The following is a 21,754-nucleotide window of genomic DNA, read 5'->3' on the forward strand; positions in this document are numbered from 1 at the left end:
TAGAGCATGCAATTTTAAGCAACTTTCTAATTTACTCCTATTTCTTCGTTCTATTGCTATCTTTATTTGAAAATCATGAATGTAAATCTTAGCAGCCAGCCCATTTTAGGTTCAGCGCCATGAATAGTGCTTGCTTATTGGAGGCTGACATTTACCCACCAATAAGCAAACATAACCCAGGTTCTCAACCAAAAATAGGCCGGCTCCTATGCATCACATTCCTGCTTTTTAAATAAAGATAGCAAGAGAACGAAGACAAATTGATAAAATTAGAAAGTTGCTTAAAATTGCATGCTCTATCTGAACCATTATGGAAAAAAATTGCGTTTTAGTGTCCCTTTAATATAAATTAATAAAATACAATGTTGCTAATAGGCAGTGTGGTGTGCAAAAGCTTTATACAATGTATATAATTCCTTTAGGGCAGTCAGAAAGCCTTCTCTGCTGAATCACAGTATATGTAATTATACTTCAAGTGGTAAAAGAGTCTAGGTGGATAAGTAGCTGACCGATCAGTAATTTAATGTTAATTTCACAACTTGCTAGCCTTACTGGACCTCCGTAGTGGTATGTGGTGTAGTCCCAAAGCGCAGTCACACTTAGTCAGACTTGCCTGCTGTGGATCTCCTTGCTGTGGGTTTTCAGCCTGTTCTCAGCTTCTTCACTGACCGTGCTGCAGGGGGGTCACATGACCTGTAGCCAATCGGATGGTCATAACAGGATTTGGCTCCAAATTTGAAAAACCAGGTGTGATAGTATCACTGTGTATTTCTATTCAGTAACCCTACTGAACAACAAGTCTTCCTTCTACGCATTTCAGTAGTTTAATGTCTTTATCAAGATGGCTTGTTGTTTGTTCAGGGCTTCTATTTATACCTCCTTTAATTGAAGGTGCAGTGTGTAAATCTTAAAGACACAGTGTTCATTTTAGTCAGGATTTGTCTCAGTCTATGGGATGGTATGTCTTTCACCTCAGATTATAAACTCATACACATTTTGTACCTAACATCATATGTGGTCCCTCTTTCATAAGAGCATAATTTGCATACAGTTAACAGATCCCAAACCATTAGCATACAATTAGTTGTGTGGGTTGTGTATATTCTTGAGTTTACGTACATGCTCATATGAATAAGTATACTTTATAATTAAAAAAAAAAGTTATATGGTTATGTTAAAAATTTAGAAACAAATAATAATTATATATATATATGTATATATATATATATATATATATATATATATATATAGCGATTCCATCAGAAACAAAATCAGCTCCCAACATACTTCCAGTCTCTCACCCCCTCAATAGCTTGCAATCAACCAAAACCCACATAGCCATAAATTTAGCTCTTTCGCCCCTGTTACTGAGGAAGTCTGCATTTATACTGCACTCTCACCTCACTACCTGTCCCCTCGACCCCATCCCCTCACAGCTACTCCCCTCCCTCTCTTCTACCCTTACCCCTATACTCACACACATTTTCAACCTCTCCCTCAGCGCCGGTATATTTCCCTTATCTCTAAAACATGCACTGGTCACACCTATCCTCAAAAAACCTTCTCTCGATCCAACCTCCCCATCTAACTACTGCCCTATTTCCCTACTCCCACTTGCCTCAAAGCTTCTTGAAAAGCTAGTATATGCATGCCTATCCCAGTCCCTTACATTAAACTTCCTCCTTGACCCACTTCAATCTGGATTTCGCCCCCCATCACTCCAGAGACAGCAATCGTTAGGGTTCCCAAAATCCAAAGGCCACTTTTCTCTGCTTATCCTCCTTGATCTGTCTGCAGCCTTTGATACTGTTGACCACCCTCTTTTGCTCCAAACCCTCCAATCCTTCAGCATTTGTGACACAACCCTCTTGTGGTTCTCTTCCTACCTGTCTATCCATACCTTTAGTGTAGCCTTCTGGGGCTTCCTCTGCCCCTTCACCACTTTCTGTTGGGGTACCACAACGCTCTGCCCTCGGTCCCCTTCTCTTCTCAATCTGCACGTCATTGTTAGGTTCCTTAATAAAGTCCCACGGGTTTCAATATTATTTGTATGCCGACGAAACCCAAATCTACCTCTCTGAACATGACCTATCTCCTTCCTTGCTAACCCGTGTCACTAACTGTCTTTCTCACATCTCTTCCTGGATGTCCTCTCACTACCTTAAGCTAAATCTCTCCAAAACTGAGCTCCTTATTTTCCCTCCTTCTTTTAAAATCTCCACCCCCCATCTCTCTATAACTGTTGACAACTCCATCATTACCCCTACCCCGCATGCCCGATGTCTTGGGGTGACATTTGACTCAGATCTTTCTTTCACTCCTCACATTCAGTCCTTGGTTAAATCCTTCCGCTTCCACTTTGAAAACATCTCTAGAATTAGAAATTTCATTACACAAGACACAACTAAGATTTGAATCCACTCTCATCCTTTCCCATCTCGACTACTGCAACTCCGTCCTCTCTGGTCTCCCTAGCTGCCGCCTAGCTCCTTTACAATCCATAATTAATTTCTCTGCCAGGCTCATCTTCTTTCTTCATCTGCTGCACCTCTCTGCCAATCCCTTCACTGGCTTCCTCTTGCCTCCAGAATTAAACACAAAATTCTGACTCTAATATACAAAGCCCTCAACTGCACAGCTCCCCCCTTTATCTCAGACCTTGTCTCCAGATATTTTCCCTCCTGTCCCCTTTGCTCTGCTCATGACCTCCTACTCTCCTCCTCTCTGGTTACCTCCTCACATTCCCATTTACAGGACTTCTCCAGACTGGCTCCCATCTTGTGGAACGCTCTGCCTCGCTCCACAAGACTCTCCCCTAGTTTTGAAAGCTCCAAGCACTCCCTAAAGACTCTACTGTTCAGGGATGCATACAACCTACACTAATCTTTCCTAATACCAGTTCCTCTCCGCCATGAGCCCCCTTAGCATGTAAGCCTAACAGCCCAACTATTTGCAGATCACCTTCATAAGAGATGACTACAACAGTGTGACTCTCGGGAGGGCCCTTTACCCATTTGATCCCTATAAATTTTACCTTGTATACCGTTTGTTTATAGCGCTGGGGAATCTGTTGGCGCTCTACAAATAACCAATAATAATAATAATAATAATATATTTAAAAAAATATATATTATTGTATATAATGTTTAATGTATAGATGTAATCCATTTAGATCTTTGTTTTGCATGCACAATATATATCTGTTTCCATGCACTGTCTCTGGTATTTATATATTTTGTAAGTGCTACTGGAGATTAATTTATGAAAAATAGGTTACTTTTATATTTAAGATCTCTGTATGCTCTCAGTAATTTATCAGTTAAATGCTTATTATATATGAAATATGAATCATGAGTTATTTAATTAAAGGAACAGTCTACTTGAAAAATGTTATTGTTTAAAAGATAGATAATCCCTTTATTACCCATTCTGCAGTTTTGCCAAATCAACACTGTTATATTACAATACTTTTTACCTCTGTGATTACATTATATCAAAGACTCTGCAGACTGCCCCCTTATTTCAGTTCTTTTGACAGGCTTACATTTTAGCCAATCAGTTCCGACTCATAAATAACTGTACAGGAGTGAGCGCAGTGTTATCTATATGACACACATGAACTAGCCCTGTCTAGCTGTCAAAATTCACTGAGATGAGAGGCGGCCTTCAAGGGCTTAGAAATTAGCATTTTAGCCTACCTAGGTTTAGCTTTCAATAAAGAATACGAAGAGCACAAAGCAAGTTTGATGATAAAAGTAAATTGGAAAGAGGTTTAAAATCTGAATCATGAAAGTTTTATTTTGACTTGATTGTCACTTTAATTTTAAAGCCTAAATACTAAGGCTCAAACCATTATTTGCAGGTCCTAAATAAGTCCTAAATATAGAAGAAGGTTCAGGACTTCACTGTGAAGTACAGTATGTGGGAAAGTTCTTGTTGAGGGTCCCCTTGTTTAGTGTTTCTCTGGGCGATGGGACTGGTTATTGATTTGCTGTGTTCTGTTGAAGCTGTCATGGAAAGAACTAAGTTTCAACAAAGGGTTCCAAAATAAAGATGTTCGTTTGATAATAGAAATAAAATTGTGTGCTAAATGCAAGTGCACACTCCTGAACTTCTATGAGCCTATCTGAGTTTACTCTCAAAGGATACCAATTGAACAAAGCAAATTTGGTAACAGAAGTAAATTGAAAATTAGTTTTTTTAATTGCAACCATTATCTGTATAATGAAAGTTTAATTTTGACTGAAATGTTAAAAACCCTGTGCTTATCATAATCTGTTATTATCTCAGGCGCTTTTTCCAGTCTGCTTGTGAAGTCCCAGAACCAGAGGACAGGTTTAACGTGGATGAATATTCCGATTTGGTCACCCTTACAAAACCAGTTATTTATATTTCTATAGGAGAAATTGTAAATACACACACTGTAAGTACAAAACTGCTCAACTCTCGCATCTATAGGACAGTTAAATATCACATAAGGCCTACATGACTATTTATTGTAATGGCAAAAATAACTTAATGTGATGGTAAACTCTCCCCTTTTTAAAATCAGATACAGAATGTTAGTTATATGTAAGATGAAGTTTCATTCATCAGTTGTAATGAAGATGCGCTATAACTTACTTTTTAATATGATTATTAAAATACCCTGCGCTCCACCGCCCACTATAACAGTCAATTTTTCTGTGAGCTAGATTTGAATTGTTCTCCAATCAGCGCTCTAGCTACAACAAAAGTGCCATATGGGGAGATTGCTGATTCAACAAGAATTTAAATTTTTAGCTCATAGAAAAAATGTACTTGTGAAGTGGGCAGCAGAGCACAGGGAATTTGAATTTTATATCTATATTAAAAAGTAAGTTATAGCGGATCTTCATTACAACTGATGAATTTAACTCCATCTAAAATATCACTAATATTCTGGATATAATTTTAAAAAAGGAAGAGTTTACCATCACTTTAATTAGAATTTCATAATTTGAAATATATTAACCAAAACGTCTCTGTTTAACAAAGCAATACATTAATCTATTTTTAGCTTGTGACCTATTTTATTAAAGCAGACTTATGCCAAGAAACATAATAGAATAGTAAGCTACAATCACCTTTCCACACACAAATCATGTAAGCAAGAGATGGTTAATAGTGATACCTTGGTATATACTCTTGTGTAATGGGCGAGAGAATATGTAAATCAAATTCTTATAATATAAATACTATTGCAGCTACTGTTGGACCATCAGGATGCCATAGCCCCAGAGCATAATGACCCCATTCATGAGCTGCTGGATGACCTGGGAGAGGTTCCCACCATTGAGTCTCTCATAGGTGAGTTACACTTTGTATTTCTAAAGAAGTGCTGGTAATTGTCACCAAATGTGTGAGGATTGTGGTGCAGTACCTTCATTTTATAATGATTCAATAAATAGGAAATTCTGACATCTAGCTCATTTTTTGCTTTCTGTGTTAATTTTTTACATACATTTTACTGTATGCATTATTTCTTTCCTAAGATATTATGAGTCCACGGTTTCATCAATTACTGTTGGTAATATCACTCCTGGCCAGCAGGAGGGGGCAAAGAGCACCACAGTCAAATCCCCAGTCATTCTCTTTGCCTTCGGGGCAAGGAGGAGGTGAAGTTTTGGTGTCTGAGAAGATTGGATTTATTTCACTTCAGTCAAGATTTTATTCTGATCTTTCCTCTCATGATTGGGTCTAGCCGTACTCCACGTTAGTCTCATCAGTAGGGCAGTGGTGGCTTTAAAGCAGTTAGGAACTTGTAAGGTGGGCCTTACTGCGTTTTCCTAACATGTTTGCTACCCTTGTATAGAAAGCCTGAGTAGGTTTACTTTGTTTTTTCTTTTTGATACCGGTCTCTGTGATGAGTGGCATCCTCTCACGCTGGTAGGCTGTCCTCCTGCCAGACGGCTAGACTGTAGGTAAGTGCTTTTGTTTTCCAGGTGGGAGACTTGCACTTAATAGATTTATAGAAAAGTTCTTTGGGAAATATTAATCCTTGGGGAAAGGATTTATTTGGCAGGGGCAGGATCTTTATTTATATGTAGAGAGACTTGGGGGAATTCTTTCCTAAGATGTGGAAATTTACCCCCAGAGGCTATATATTCCTTTAATTTATTTTTTATTTATACTTATTCCCACTGTAGTACAGTGGTAAGTGATTGGCGTGGGGAATGAGAGAATAGAAGCTCGCCGGATGAGCTTTCTCGCTATGCAAGGTGGTTTTATATACAGACACTGTACCTTATATTCTCTATGTCTGTGAAGGCTACAGTGTTTTTACATGCTAACAGCCACTGTACCTCTAACCTTGTGTGTCAGGTTCTCAGCCTTTTCAGAACTGTCTACTCTTAGTTAGATATTTTGACTGAAGTGAGATAAAGAGCACTGTTATTTTTAGCTGCGCACTTCATCTCTTTGTTGCTCCGCCTCCTTCTCTAGATGGGAATGGATCTGCGCCATCTTCAGTTTTCTTTTTCTGAGCCAATCACGTGGCTCTTTCTCCGTTTAAGTATGGAGTAGTGTTATTGCCTCTGTGGGTAGAGAGTATGTCTATTGCTAGAGGCTTGGGCTAATACGGAATCGTTTTCTATCGTTTTCACTCAGATGCTGCTGCTGTTTGGCTTATGTGTCATAGCGATCACAATCCAGTGCAGGCAGTTCTCTATAGCAGACTTCTCTGCTGACAGTAATAAGAATTTCACCTAAGGCACTTTCTTTTATTTTCTGAGCCTCATGTCTCTTAGGATGATGCTGTTTAGGCATTGCCACAGCTTTCCCTCAAACGTCCCAAGCCTTAATGGCTACACATATAGTGTCCTGCATTTCCTCTCAGTCTCCTGGAGGAGTTTATTTGCCTGCAGAAGTTGTTGCTCAGATATCTTCGGTGATATCTGCAGCATTATCTGCTTTTCCTATGTTAAAAGGAATACGCAAGAGGAAAATTTAGAAATTCAGATATTAAGGTTTCTGTTCCATTTCCTGCTACTCAGGCTGTCCTCCCTCATGAGTTTGATGTGGAGGATGCGTCGGTAGTTTTCAGAGAGTGGAACCTCAGATTCGGACAGTATAATTCCTTTCTCTGATGTTGAAGTAGTATCCTTCAGAATTCAGCTTGAACACCTTCGTGTATGGTTACAGGGGGTTTTGGCTACTTTGGAGCAACTCCGATATGCCTGTCATTGTCAACCCTAAAGAATCTAGTAAACTTTATAAATGCTAGGATTTTTTTTCCTTTTCCAGGTCGTGCTAGGATTTTTTTTCCTTTTCCAGGTCGTGCTAGGAGATTTTTCACAGGAATGGGAGAAGTCAGGGATTCCTTTTACCCATCTCCTGTCTTTAAAAAGATGTTTCCTGTCGCTGTATCCATTAAAAATGGCGCACAGTGCCTAAAGTAGTAGGGCATTCTACTCTGGCTAAGAGAACTAGGATTCCTAGAGAAGATGGATGTTCTTTTCAGGATCCATGACTAAGCTGGCAGCTTACATGGAACTTTGTATTGCCACTGTGTCAAGTGCGGCATCTTATTGGTGCGATGCCTTGTCTGATTCCGATTGGGTAGAGACTCTTTTTGAGGAGATCTTGTACAGAATTAAGGCTCTTAAATTAGCTAATTATTTTATTTCTGATGCTACCATGCAAGTTTTTCAGCCGGGAGCCAAAATATCTGGCTTTGCTATGCTAGCCCACGGGGCATTGTGGACAGTGGATTTTTCCTCCGAGTCCAAGTTTCTGATGCTTCCATTCAAGGGTAAGACCTTGTTTGGTCATTATCTGACAGGAATAGTTCTGAATTACGGGTGGAAAAGGGTCTTTTCTACCACAAGCAAGATGAATAGACCTAAAGGAGTTTGCCCTCGAACTGGGACTCCAAGTGGAGGTTGAATCTCTATGTTTGTCTTCAAACATGGATATGAGATGTCCCAGATAGGCTGTGGACTCAGTACCTCAGGGTCACTACTTATTGTCTTTCCTTCCCTCCCTGAGGCAGGTTCCACCTCTCAATTTTATCTGCAGCACAGATAACAGTGAGGCATTTTTGTAGTGCATTTGGGACTTCTCTTCCCGGTGAGTGATAGTTGCAGTTCCTGTAGGGGTGGTCTAGGAGGGTCAGTTCATGGTAACCATAGACCTGGAGGATGCGTATTTTCAAGTTCCTGAGTTTTGCCTTTGTGTCAAACATTTTCAGTTGTGGCTCTTCCCTTTGGCCTTGCCATGGCTCTCTGAGGGAGCTATATTGGCAGTGATCAGGTTCAGAGAATTGCTGTGGTGCCCTTCCTAGATGTCATAATGGTTCAGGCGCCATCTTTTCAACAAGCAACCTCTCATACAGAGATCTTGTTGTCTTTCTTCATTCCCATAGATGGAAGTGATTCTAGAAATTAGTTCCCTTGTTCTAGCTACAGGGGTAGTTTATTAAAGACCATATTAGATTTCCGATCTCTGAAAATATGTTTGACAGAGGTCAGAAAATAGAGGATTATTTTCCTCATGCCTTTTCAGCACTTTACTGTTTGGCCCTTCAGTGGCTCCAGGTATGGAGGTAATTGGTCTGATGGTCGCTTCATTGGACATCATCTCTTTGGATTCCATCTGAGAGTCTGCTGATTGCATAGTGGACCGGGAATCTTGTGTCTCGGAGGATAGATCTAGATCTGTCGACATGAGATTCTTCCCTGTGGATCAGAGAGGGGTTATTAGTGATAGAGCGCTCGCTTAGCTTGGGGTAGCGGAATTGTTGCCCGCATTCTCCAGAATCTTTTGGTTTTCCCAGGAGCATCTGTCTCTGGCACATGCGTCCGGAGACCTTCCTGAGTAATAGTGACCACGGTCACCAGTCTGTTTGGTTGGTGACTATGGAATTGGGAGGAGTCTGCTCTCCCCATAACCATCTTGGAGTTGAGAAGGATCTACAATGTTCTGATGGCTTGGTTTCAGTTTTCAGGTTCTAGTTGAACAATTTTTTCTCAGTGGTTTACATTAACCACCTGGGAGGAACCTGGAGTTCCTTTGCCATGATTGGCGTGGATTGTTTATCAACTATTCACATTTTCATTCCGGGGAGTGGGCGCTTCTCCCGGAGGTGTTCTCCAGGTTAACCCTCAAATGGGGGGTGCTGGAGTTGGAGATAGCAGTACACCAAGCTTTCCTAGTTATGTTAAAAGTCAAGAGATCAGCAGGCTGCTCTGTTAAATACCCTGTTGGCTCCTTGGGATTTCAGTCTGGCATCTTTGTTTCTCAGTTTGCTCTCCTTCCATGAGTCATTGCTCCTATCAAATGGGAGTGAACATCGTTTTTTAATAGTTCCTGCATAGTCGCAGGATCCGGTATACAGACCTGGCGGGGATGTATTTCTTCCACCTTGGTGGTTATTCCTGAGGAAGGACCTTCTAATCAGGGTTCATTCTTTAATCCAATTATCGTGTCTCTGAAGCTTTCTGCTTGGAGATTAAATGCTTAGTTCTGTCTAAGCGTGATTTTTCTGAGTAGGTCATTGAGACCATGTTTCAGGCCCGCAAGCCTGTTACTGGTTACTCTTACCATAAGGTATGGCGTAAATTTCCTGATTGATGTGAATCCCAGGACTACTCTTGGAAGTAGGGTCAGGATTCCTAGGGGTTTACCCTTTCTCTGGGAAGGTCTGGAGGGTGTTTTTTCAGTCAGTTCTCTGAAGGGTCAGATTTCTGCGTTACTTTTTTTTACACAAGTGTCTGGCGGATGGGCCAGACGTTTAATCTTTTGTCAGACCCTGGTTAGTATCAGGACTGTGTTTTAGGTTGTTGCTCATCCTGGAGCTTTTAACCTTGTTTTGAGGTTTTGTAGCAGGCTTAGTTTGAGCCATAGCATTCCATAGATGTTAAATTTTTATCTTGGAAGTTTTCTTTTTTGTTATCTTTTTTGTTATCTTCTACTCGGAGAGTGTAGGTGCTCTCAGTTTTGCAGTGCGATTCGCTTTATCTTATTTCGGATAAGGCGTTTATTTATCCTAAGTGGATATTTTGTTTGGGAATTTGTTATTCCTTCTCTGTGTCCTCATTATTGTCTCTTGTGTACAATTGGAGGTATTAATAATATTTTTCTTCTGTTTGTTTTCTCCGTAACAGAAAGCTACTACTTCTCTTTTCTCTGGTTGAGAAGTTTAATTCATTTGCTGTTCAGACTGCGGGGCTGCAGTCTCCTGAGAGAGTTATGCCCCATCTCTCGAGGGCTGTCTCTTCTTCTTGGGCTTCCAAAAATGAAGCTTCTGTGGGACTGATTTGCAAGGCTGCAACTTGGTCCTCTTTACATACTTTTTCCAAATTTTATAAATTTTATATTTTTGCTTTGGCTGAGGATTCCTTTGGGAGTTAGGTTATTCAAGCGGTGGTGCCTTCTGTTTCGGTCTGCCTGTCTTGTCCCTCCCTACTTATCTGTGTCCTCTAGCTTGGGTATTGATTCCCAACAGTAATTGCTGAAATCGTGGACTCACCATATTTTAGGAAAGAAAACAGGATTTATGCTTACCTGATAAATCTATTTCTTTCCGGATATGGTGAATCCACTGCCCTGCCCTTTATTTAAGACAGTTGTTTTTGACTAAACCTCAGGCACCTCAACACCTTGTGTTACTTCTTCTTTTTTTTTCTCCATTTTCCTTCGGTCGAATGACTGGGGATTGTGGGAAGGGAAGTGATACTTAACAGTTTGACTGTGGTGCTCTTTGCCTCCTCCTGCTGGCCAGGAGTGATATTCCCTACAGTAATTGATGAAACCGTGGACTTACCCTATCCGGAAAGAAATAGATTTATCAGATAAGTATAAATCCTGTTTTTACTATTATTTACTGCATAAAGAAGCAAAACATGGTCTGCCCAACGATTGAATACCTATATATATACCCAACTTATATTTCTGCTTCTTCTATAATATGACAAAATATATGAGCTATTTTACTTTCTGCCCTGCAATGCATAATATTTATATTCTGCTTCAGGGGAAGGGCCTGGATCTGCAACAGATGCCAACAAGGAGATGCTGGCAAAGACTGAGGTGTCTCTAACCCTCACTAACAAGTTTGAGGTCCTCGGTGATGAAAATGCAGAGAAGGATGCAAGAACTATCTTGCTAAAGTAAGTAAGCTTTTAAACTTTGTTGATTATATGGACATTTGCCTTATTTTATTTTTGTAAGATGCATTTTTATTGGATTTTTTCCCCATAAAATTTCCCATTGTTTTATGTATCGAAAGTTCTTGATGTAGTAAAATACACTTAGCCCTGGATCTGGGAAGCCAGTGTAGTGTCTCTTTCTCTTTGGTTCTTTTTTGTTATTTTCAGCATTCACATTACTATCAACTCTTCCTGCTATATTTCATGGCTGTTCTTTTGCATTACTCCATACACAGCTAATACTTAGCTAATTTCATTAGCAACTGAAATATTAAGGAAATGGGAGAGAGGGAGACACAGGGGTCTAGATTTAATAATTTGCTTAGTGCTACCAGATACAATGTAATATTATACTGTGCTGCTTTTATCTCGCTGTGAGAGATAGTAAAAAAAAAATGTCTTCCTTTATGTGAGTGGCCTCATAGTAATGTTGAATCGCACAGAAACGCCTTACACAACAAACGTCTAGGCCATATATAGGAGATACACGGTGAGGAAGTAGTAACAAGGGCAGGAAAACGGGTAGACAAACAGAAAGAAATGAAGGAAATAGTAGATTATTTGGATTTTTTTTCTTAATAGACTTTTCTATATTGTAGGGATTTCATATGCCTAACTGTGCACCATGTTATCTTTAGCTGTGTATATGTACACATTTTGAATAGGTAATTAAAAGAAATATTTTTTTTCAAACACAGTACAAAGCGTCTCATAGTAGACGTCATCAGGTTCCAGCCTGGAGAAACCTTGATAGAGATCCTGGATACGCCGGCAAGCAGTGAACAGGTAATTAAGAATGTGTAAGAATAATAATTTAATATATGTAATTAGAGCTGTGTGTATGTTTATGTATTATTTGACTCGCACACATTGGTAAGGGAGAGTAAAGATTCTGTAGGTTTGGCATGAATGTAAATAATCTGTGGAAGTGTAATGGATAGAAAGGGAAGCTGAAGTTTTGTTCTCCAGGGGTTTAGTATTATATTTTATTTCATTGTTGTAGATACAATCCTTTCTCTGTTTACAGTGCTTCAAAATTCTACACTTAAAATCTAAGAATGTGTTACTACTGTGTTATAAGACTCATTTTTACATGTAAAAAACAAAGGTAATGGGGCCTCTTTTATGGGATTTACATTTTGTTTAGGAAGCAGATCATCAACGGGCAATGCAGAGGCGTGCAATTCGAGACGCAAAGACCCCCGACAAGATGAAGAAGGCAAAATCCATAACAGAAGACAACAATCTAACACTTCAAGAAAAGAAAGAGAAGATACAAGCAGGTTTAAAGAAACTAGCAGAACTAGGGATGGTGAACCCAGCAAATGGGTATCAGGACCTCATTAATGATGTTGCCAAGGTAAACAAATGTTCTGCATTGTATCATAGGTGCATACATTAATCTCATAAGCTTGGTATAGTTTGCTTGTGATGTTCACTCATTGAGTTTCTGTTCATATTGATATTCCTGTCTTTCTCCAGTTAGGGTTAGAGGCAAGTTGGTCAGTTGATGCATAGTTGGGTTAATACAGGGTCCACCACCTATATTTGCAAAGCTGAATATGGATCAAAACATAGTTCTCATTGTAAGATTTCTTAATAATATAAGATAAGGAAAACAGTTTAGTGTCTTATGCATCTGAAAGTGTTTACAGTTTATCCAGTACTACCCTTAATAAAATCACATTCAATATTATGGGCTATATTTATCAAACTGTACATATGCAGCCTTTAAATAAACATTCTAGTGGCAAGTATGGTGTCAGAGATAGGCAGTCAACAACATATACTAATAATTTATTTGCACACCTTAAAAAGCCATATCAAAGGTCAACTCCAAATACATGGGTGGTGAATAAAACACAGCAAAAAAAAAATGTATATACTATTCCTGCTGAAAGTTTGTATCAGCTCACGATTAGGACTGTGCTGCAAAGTTCAAACATAACGATACTGAGGCATTGTGTGAGACAGTGTAATATATATCTGGTCCTCTCAGAGTGAAAGGAATCACAAGTTAAATACCATAGGGAAACGATCGTACCCCTTGAATGTTGACTGTCTCTGTATTTGAAACAACATACACCTCGCTCACCGGATGACTCACACACTGCCAGTCCTCCCAGAGCGGGAGACACAGATTATCCTTCTCACTCACTGGATCTCCCGCACTGCTGGCCAGAGTAAATCAACCTCACACCACCCCATCAAGAAATCTGTTGCACCTTTGATCATGAGCCTGAGGTAAGGAGCGCCAACAGCACAGTCCCTCGTTAGGTAGTGTGGCGTTTTCACTACAAGCTACAAAGACACATGTTTTCATTTTATCTCAAAAACTGTTAATAACGGAAGCATTAAAAGTGATGTATTGGCTCTTGATATTCATCTGGCTTATGGTGTACTTGAAAGTTGTGACTCCAGACTGGCTGAAATTCAGGGATGCATATATTAAAACTTAATAGGGAGGCACAAACACAGGTTTAGTAAGATATGTTTTTTTTAATTGTATTCTCTTTTTTAAAAAAAAAAATGTTTCACACAACAGCGAAGTGAGCTAGTTTCTCTGCACCATTTAGTCCCTGATAGGGAGAGTGAACACTGACTAATATTAAAAAGGATCCCCAGATATGTTTAATAGCAAAAAGTGAACATATTCTACTTATGAGAAACAAAGGTAGCTTCTTAGTTCAGCATTTAGCATCATCATACTGGAGCTGTTACAGCATCTTGTAATGTTTAAGTATCACATGCCCAACTCCTGTAGGCAGAGCCCCTAAGTATTCTTGCTGTGTAGATATCCACAGAACGCTTTCTTGATGTTTGGGATCGTCATATTTTCCCCTGTATTGGGATTTTGTTTATAAGCTATATAAAAAATACACAATTTTAGGCTTTATATAAATGCACTTATATTGATGTTTTTCAGTTTACATTGATTGAAAAGCTAATTCATGTACAGCAACATAAGATAAATTAATGAAATACCTGTGTATGCCTGATCGAATAAATCTTAAAGGGACATTATACACTCATTTTTTCTTTGCATAAATGTTTTGTAGATGATCTATTTATATAGCCCATAAAGTTTTTTTTTTTTTTTTTAAATGTATAATTTCTCCTGTTAAGTGTAGTCAGTCCACGGGTCATCCATTACTTATGGAATATTTCTCTTCCTAAAAGGAAACTGCAAGAGAATTACCCAGCAGAGCTTGCTATATAGCTCCTCCCCTCACCTGTCATACTCAGTCATTCTCTTGCAGCCTAACTAGATAGGAAGCTGTGAGAGATCTGTGGTGTTTTTTTAACTTAGTTTATTTCTACAATCAAAAGTTTGTTATTTTTAAATGGCACCGGAGTGTGCTGTTTATTCTCAGGCAGCTTTAGAAGAAGAATCTGCCTGGGTTTTTTTCTATGGTCTTAGCAGACGTAACTAAGACCCACTGGCTGTTCTCATCTGAGGAAAAGTGAGGTAACTTCAGAGAAGGGGAATAGCATGCAGGGTCCCCCTGCAACAAAGAGGTATGTGCAGTAAATTATTTTCTGAGGAATGGAATTGACTGAGAAAATACTGCTGATACCATTGTAAAGTAAGTTCAGCCTTAAATGCAGTGATAGCGACTGGTATCAGGCTGATGTGTGTGTGTGCACTGAATGTATTTTCTAAGGAATGGAATTGACTCATACATTATACTGAAATAATGTATGAGCCTTAACTGCAGTAAAAGCGACTGGTAGCAGGCTTGTAAATAATAATACATAACTTTTAAATGTATGTTTAAAACGTTTACTGGCATGTTAATCGTTTTTTGTGAGGTACTTGGTGATAAAACTTATTGGGGCTTGATTTTTACCACATGGCCATTTTTGTTTTCTGCATAGAAACAGTTTCTGAGCTTCCCCACTGTTGTAATATGAGTGGGAGGGGCCTATTTTAGCGCTTTTTTGCGCAGTAAAAATTCAGTCACAATCTGTCTACTTCATCCTCCATGATCCAGATCGTCTCTAGAGAGCTCAGGGGTCTTCAAAATCCATTTTGAGGGAGGTAATCAGTCACAGTAGTACTGTGACAGTGTATTTGACTGTGAGAAAAACGTTAATTATATAATTGTTATCCGTTTTTTGGGTACTAAGGGGTTAATCATCCATTTGCTGGTGGGTGCAATCCTTTGCTAACTTAATACATTTACTGTGAAAATTTGGTTGCTATAACTATTTTTGTTCATTGTTATTTCAACTGTGTCAGTTTTTCTGTGCTTCTTAAAGGCACAGTAACGTTTTTTATATTGCTTGTAAATTAATTTTGAAAAGTATTTCCAAGTTTGCTAGTCTCATTGCTAGTTTGTTTAAACATGTCTGACTCAGATGAATCTGTAAAGAAATTATCACCAGACGACGAGGGGGAAGTTATGCCGACTAACTCTCCTCACGTGTCAGTACCTGCGCCTCCCGCTCAGGAGGTGCGTGATTTTGTGGCGCCAAGTACATCAGGGAGGCCCTTACAAATCACTTTGCAAGACATGGCTACTGTTATGACAGAAGTATTATCTAAGTTGCCAGATTTAAGAGGCAAGCGCGATAGCTCTGGGTTAAGGATAGAGCGCGCGGATGAGATGAGAGCCATGTCAGATACTGCGTCACAGTTTGCAGAACGTGAGGACGGAGAGCTTCATTCTGTGGGTGATGGATCTGATCCAGGGAGACTGGATTCAGAGATTTCCAATTTTAAATTTAAGCTAGAGAACCTCCGCACATTGCTAGGGGAGGTATTAGCGGCTCTGAATGATTGTAACACGGTTGCAATTCCAGAGAAATTATGTAGGTTGGATAAATACTATGCGTTACCGGTGTATACTGACGTATTTCCTATACCAAAAAGGCTTACAGAGATTATTAGCAAGGAGTGGGATAGACCTGGTGTGCCTTTTACCCCTCCTCCCATATTTAGGAAAATGTTTCCTATTGACGCCACCACACGAGACTTATGGCAGACGGTCCCTAAGGTGGAGGGAGCAGTTTCTACTTTAGCTAAGCGTACCACTATCCCGGTGGAGGATAGTTGTGCCTTTTCAGATCCAATGGATAAAAAATTAGAGGGTTACCTTAAGAAAATGTTTGTTCAACAAGGTTTTATTTTACAGCCCCTTGCATGCATTGCGCCTGTCACTGCTGCGGCAGCATTCTGGTTTGAGTCTCTGGAAGAGGCCATTCGCTCAGCTCGATTGGATGAAATAATGAACAAGCTTAAAACACTTAAGCTAGCTAACGCATTTGTTTCTGATGCCGTTGTGCATTTAACCAAACTTACGGCTAAGATCTCCGGATTCGCCATCCAAGCGCGCAGAGCGCTATGGCTTAAATCCTGGTCAGCTGACGTGACTTCTAAATCTAAATTGCTTAATATTCCTTTCAAAGGGCAGACCTTATTCGGGCCCGGCTTGAAAGAAATTATTGCTGACATTACGGGAGGTAAGGGCCATGCTCTACCTCAGGACAGGGCCAAATCAAAGGCCAAACAGTCTAATTTTCGTGCCTTTCGTAACTTCAAGGCAGGAGCAGCATCAACTTCCTCCGCTCCAAAACAGGAAGGAGCTGTGGCTCGTTACAGGCAGGGCTGGAAAGTTAACCAGTCCTGGAACAGGGGCAAGCAGGCCAAGAAACCTGCTGCTGCCCCCAAGACAGCATGAAGAGAGGGCCCCCTATCCGGAAACGGATCTAGTGGGGGGCAGACTTTCTCTCTTCGCCCAGGCTTGGGCAAGAGATGTCCAGGATCCCTGGGCGTTGGAGATCATATCCCAGGGATACCTCCTGGACTTCAAGACTTCTCCTCCACGGGGGAGATTTCATCTTTCAAGGTTATCAGCAAACCAAACAAAGAAAGAGGCGTTTCTACGCTGTGTACAAGACCTCTTACTAATGGGGGTAATCCACCCAGTTCCGCGGACAGAACACGGGCAGGGATTCTATTCAAATCTATTTGTGGTTCCCAAAAAAGAGGGAACCTTCAGACCAATCTTGGACTTAAAAATCCTAAACAAATTTCTAAGAGTTCCATCATTCAAAATGGAGACTATTCGAACCATCCTTCCCATGATCCAAGAGGGTCAGTACATGACCACGGTGGACTTAAAGGATGCCTACCTTCACATACCGATTCACAAGGACCATTACCGGTATTTGAGATTTGCCTTCCTAGACAGGCATTACCAGTTTGTAGCTCTTCCCTTCGGATTAGCTACGGCTCCAAGAATCTTTACAAAAATTCTAGGATCACTTCTGGCGGTACTAAGACCGCGAGGCATAGCGGTGACTCCGTACCTAGATGACATTCTGATACAAGCGTCAAGTTTTCAAACTGCCAAGTCTCATACAGAGATAGTTCTGGCATTTCTGAGGTCGCATGGGTGGAAGGTGAACGTGGAAAAGAGTTCTCTATTACCACTTACAAGAGTTCCCTTTCTAGGGACTCTTATAGATTCTGTAGAGATGAAAATTTACCTGACAGAGGCCAGGTTATTAAAACTTCTAAATGCTTGCCGTGTCCTTCACTCCATTCCACACCCGTCAGTAGCTCAGTGCATGGAAGTAATCGGCTTAATGGTAGCGGCAATGGACATAGTACCATTTGCGCGCCTGCATCTCAGACCGCTGCAATTGTGCATGCTAAGTCAGTGGAACGGGGATTACTCAGATTTGTCCCCCCTACTAAATCTGGATCAAGAGACCAGAGATTCTCTTCTATGGTGGCTCTCTCGGCCACATCTGTCCAAGGGGATGACCTTTCGCAGGCCAGATTGGACGATTGTAACAACAGACGCCAGCCTTCTAGGCTGGGGAGCAGTCTGGAATTCCCTGAAAGCTCAGGGATTATGGACTCAGGAGGAGAAACTCCTCCCAATAAATATTCTGGAGTTAAGAGCAATATTCAATGCTCTCCTAGCTTGGCCTCAGTTAGCAACTCTGAGGTTCATCAGATTTCAGTCGGACAACATCACGACTGTGGCTTATATCAACCATCAAGGGGGAACCAGAAGTTCCCTAGCGATGTTGGAAGTCTCAAAGATAATTCGCTGGGCAGAGTCTCACTCTTGCCACCTGTCAGCGATCTACATCCCAGGCGTGGAGAACTGGGAGGCTGATTTTCTAAGTCGCCAGACTTTTCATCCGGGAGAGAGGGAACTTCATCCGGAGGTCTTTGCTCAACTGGTTCGTCGTTGGGGCAAACCAGATCTGGATCTCATGGCGTCTCGTCAGAGCGCCAAGCTTCCTTGTTACGGATACAGGTCCAGGGACCCGGTAGCGGTGCTGATAGATGCTCTGACAGCCCCTTGGGTCTTCAACATGGCTTATGTGTTTCCACCATTCCCAATGCTTCCTCGTTTGATTGCCAAGATCAAACAGGAGAGAGCTTCAGTGATTCTGATAGCGCCTGCGTGGCCACGCAGGACCTGGTATGCAGACCTAGTGGACATGTCGTCCTGTCCACCGTGGTCTCTGCCTCTGAGACAGGACCTTCTAATTCAGGGTCCTTTCAAACATCCAAATCTAATTTCTCTGAGGCTGACTGCATGGAGATTGAACGCTTGATTCTATCAAAGCGTGGTTTCTCAGAGTCGGTTATTGATACCTTAATACAGGCTAGGAAGCCTGTTACCAGAAAAATTTACCATAAAATATGGCGTAAATATTTACATTGGTGCGAATCCAAGTGTTACTCATGGAGTAAGGTTAGGATTCCTAGGATATTGTCCTTTCTACAAGAGGGTTTAGAAAAGGGCTTATCTACTAGTTTGTTAAAGGGACAGATTTCTGCTCTGTCTATTCTTCTACACAAACGTCTGGCTGAAGTTCCAGACGTTCAGGCTTTCTGTCAGGCTTTAACTAGGATTAAGCCTGTGTTTAAGTCTGTTGCTCCGCCGTGGAGCTTAAACTTAGTTCTTAATGTTCTTCAAGGTGTTCCATTTGAACCCCTTCATTCCATTGATATCAAGTTGTTATCTTGGAAAGTTCTGTTTTTGATGGCTATTTCCTCGGCTCGGAGAGTCTCTGAGTTATCTGCCTTACATTGTGATTCTCCTTATCTGATTTTCCATTCAGACAAGGTAGTTCTGCGTACTAAACCTGGGTTCTTACCTAAGGTAGTTACTAACAAGAATATCAATCAAGAGATTGTTGTTCCATCTCTGTGTCCTAACCCTTCTTCAAAGAAGGAACGACTTTTGCATAATCTGGACGTAGTCCGTGCCCTGAAATTCTATTTGCAGGCAACTAAGGATTTTCGTCAAACTTCTTCCCTGTTTGTCGTTTACTCTGGACAGAGGAGAGGTCAAAAGGCTTCGGCTACCTCTCTCTCTTTTTGGCTTTGTAGCATAATACGATTAGCCTATGAGACTGCTGGACAGCAGCCCCCTGAAAGGATTACAGCTCATTCTACTAGAGCTGTGGCTTCCACCTGGGCCTTTAAAAATGAGGCCTCTGTTGAACAGATTTGCAAGGCTGCGACTTGGTCTTCGCTTCACACTTTTTCAAAATTTTACAAATTTGACACTTTTGCTTCCTCGGAGGCTGTGTTTGGGAGAAAGGTACTTCAGGCAGTGGTTCCTTCTGTTTAATGTTCCTGCCTTGTCCCTCCCTTCATCCGTGTACTTTAGCTTTGGTATTGGTATTCCATAAGTAATGGATGACCCGTGGACTGACTACACTTAACAGGAGAAAACATAATTTATGCTTACCTGATAAATTCCTTTCTCCTGTAGTGTAGTCAGTCCACGGCCCGCCCTGTTTTTACGGCAGGTCTAAATTTTAATTAAACTCCAGTCACCACTGTACCCTATGGTTCCTCCTTTCTCGTATGCTTGGTCGAATGACTGAGTATGACAGGTGAGGGGAGGAGCTATATAGCAAGCTCTGCTGGGTAATTCTCTTGCAGTTTCCTGTTAGGAAGAGAAATATTCCATAAGTAATGGATGACCCGTGGACTGACTACACTACAGGAGAAAGGAATTTATCAGGTAAGCATAAATTATGTTTTTGCTTATTTTTAAATAACAGTGCTCTGATTTTCAGACTCCTAACCAAGCCCCAAAGTTTTATGAGAATACCGTCAGCTACCTACTCCAGCTTGCTCCTGTTTGTGTAAAGGGTCTTTTCATATGCAAAAGAAAGGGGAGGGGGGGGAGTGTCTTATTTACCACTTGCAGTGGGCTTTCCGACTACCATTTCAACACAGCTAAACTGAAAGCTTCTAAGTACGTTTTTAAACCATTTTATACTGGATTTTTATATCAGTATCTGTGCATCTTATTCTTTATAGTAGTGTCTATTACATGCAGTTATATGAAAATGAGTGTATACTGTCCCTTTAAGCGTTTTTAGTTAGCTGGATAAATATGTCATTAAGAAAGAGTAAATAGCTCATTGGAGTTCTATGGTACCCGATTATGTTTTGTTCTCTCTAATATAGTGTTAAACTGTAGTTAAACCGTACATGAAATGTAATACCTGCTGGACAGATTCTTTCCCATTTTTAGAATTCTAGAATTAGAAAGGTTGTAAAAAGGGGAATGGAAAGATGAGGTGGGAGCAGTAAAAACTAGGTATAGTATTTATAGCCATGCACAAAAAGTGCATGTTTAGATAAGCAGTTTAGCTGCTTGATAGAAAACTGTGCAAAGAGTCATTAGCAGTTCTAATGCAATGATTTAAAGAGAAGGTAAACTTCCTTATGTTCATTGTTCATTGAAAATGGTAGGTTTCAAATACTGCAAATTATAAATAGGCAATTGTTATTTAAAACAAAGTATTATGATTTAGCAGAAGTACTGGTTTAAAGGACTCTCCCTTCGGTAGTTCACTGATAATGTTTAGAGCTGTGCCTGTTCTTGATTGGCTGGTCATGTGTACTTATTTTATGAAGAGGTGATAACATTGTAAGTTTTATACTATGTAACATTGGGAATACATATTTTTCTTGCAAACATTATTTTGTAATTTGTAAAAAAAAAAGTTATATTTAGTATTAGAAGATTAGTAAACCCCTGACCCTTGGATGTGAGTATAGAAAAACACAACAGATCATTTTGTAGTACATTAATCCACAAAAAACCTCAGCAATCAGTGTTTGGAGCAGGAAATGGGAAGCAAACAGGTGAGGCATTATTGAACAAATTTGCATATCCTTACCCAGAATCCCTTGCTCCAGTGGAAACTGTTTGCCGAGGTTTACTGTGGAGGATTGTGCAGAGGTGATATACAATGTGTGTTACAGGATATAAAACGTATTCATGCAGCGCTCTAAAAGTTTGCTTGCAGTAGAGAATTACTTTGTTAGTCCTTTTATAACTTTTACTGTTAATTGCTTTTCTTAAGGACATTCGTAATCAGAGACGATATCGACAAAGACGAAAGGCAGAACTGGTAAAGCTACAGCAAACACACGCTGCTCTGAACTCTAAAGCTTTGTTCTATGAAGAGCAGGTGGACTACTATAAAAGTTATATCAAGACTTGCTTAGACAACCTGGCACGTAAGGGCAAGTGAGTATCTAACACGTACATGACCTCTGGTATAAGGTTTGATTCCATCTACTG

General features: G+C 40.4%; 1 protein-coding gene across 1 annotated transcript in view; it reads left to right on the forward strand.

Annotated features, from left to right (window-relative positions):
- The window catches only part of IQGAP1 (IQ motif containing GTPase activating protein 1), a 274,725-nt gene that overhangs the window by 235,992 nt on the left and 16,979 nt on the right, over positions 1-21,754 (forward strand). The window contains exons 30-35 of the mRNA XM_053717739.1: positions 4,291-4,423; positions 5,226-5,328; positions 10,994-11,129; positions 11,867-11,954; positions 12,316-12,528; positions 21,534-21,700. Coding sequence (XP_053573714.1) covers positions 4,291-4,423; positions 5,226-5,328; positions 10,994-11,129; positions 11,867-11,954; positions 12,316-12,528; positions 21,534-21,700 — 840 coding nt within the window. The remainder of the gene's footprint in view (positions 1-4,290; positions 4,424-5,225; positions 5,329-10,993; positions 11,130-11,866; positions 11,955-12,315; positions 12,529-21,533; positions 21,701-21,754) is intronic.

The sequence above is a fragment of the Bombina bombina genome, chromosome 6 (assembly GCF_027579735.1).
Source record: "Bombina bombina isolate aBomBom1 chromosome 6, aBomBom1.pri, whole genome shotgun sequence".
NCBI lineage: Eukaryota > Metazoa > Chordata > Amphibia > Anura > Bombinatoridae > Bombina > Bombina bombina.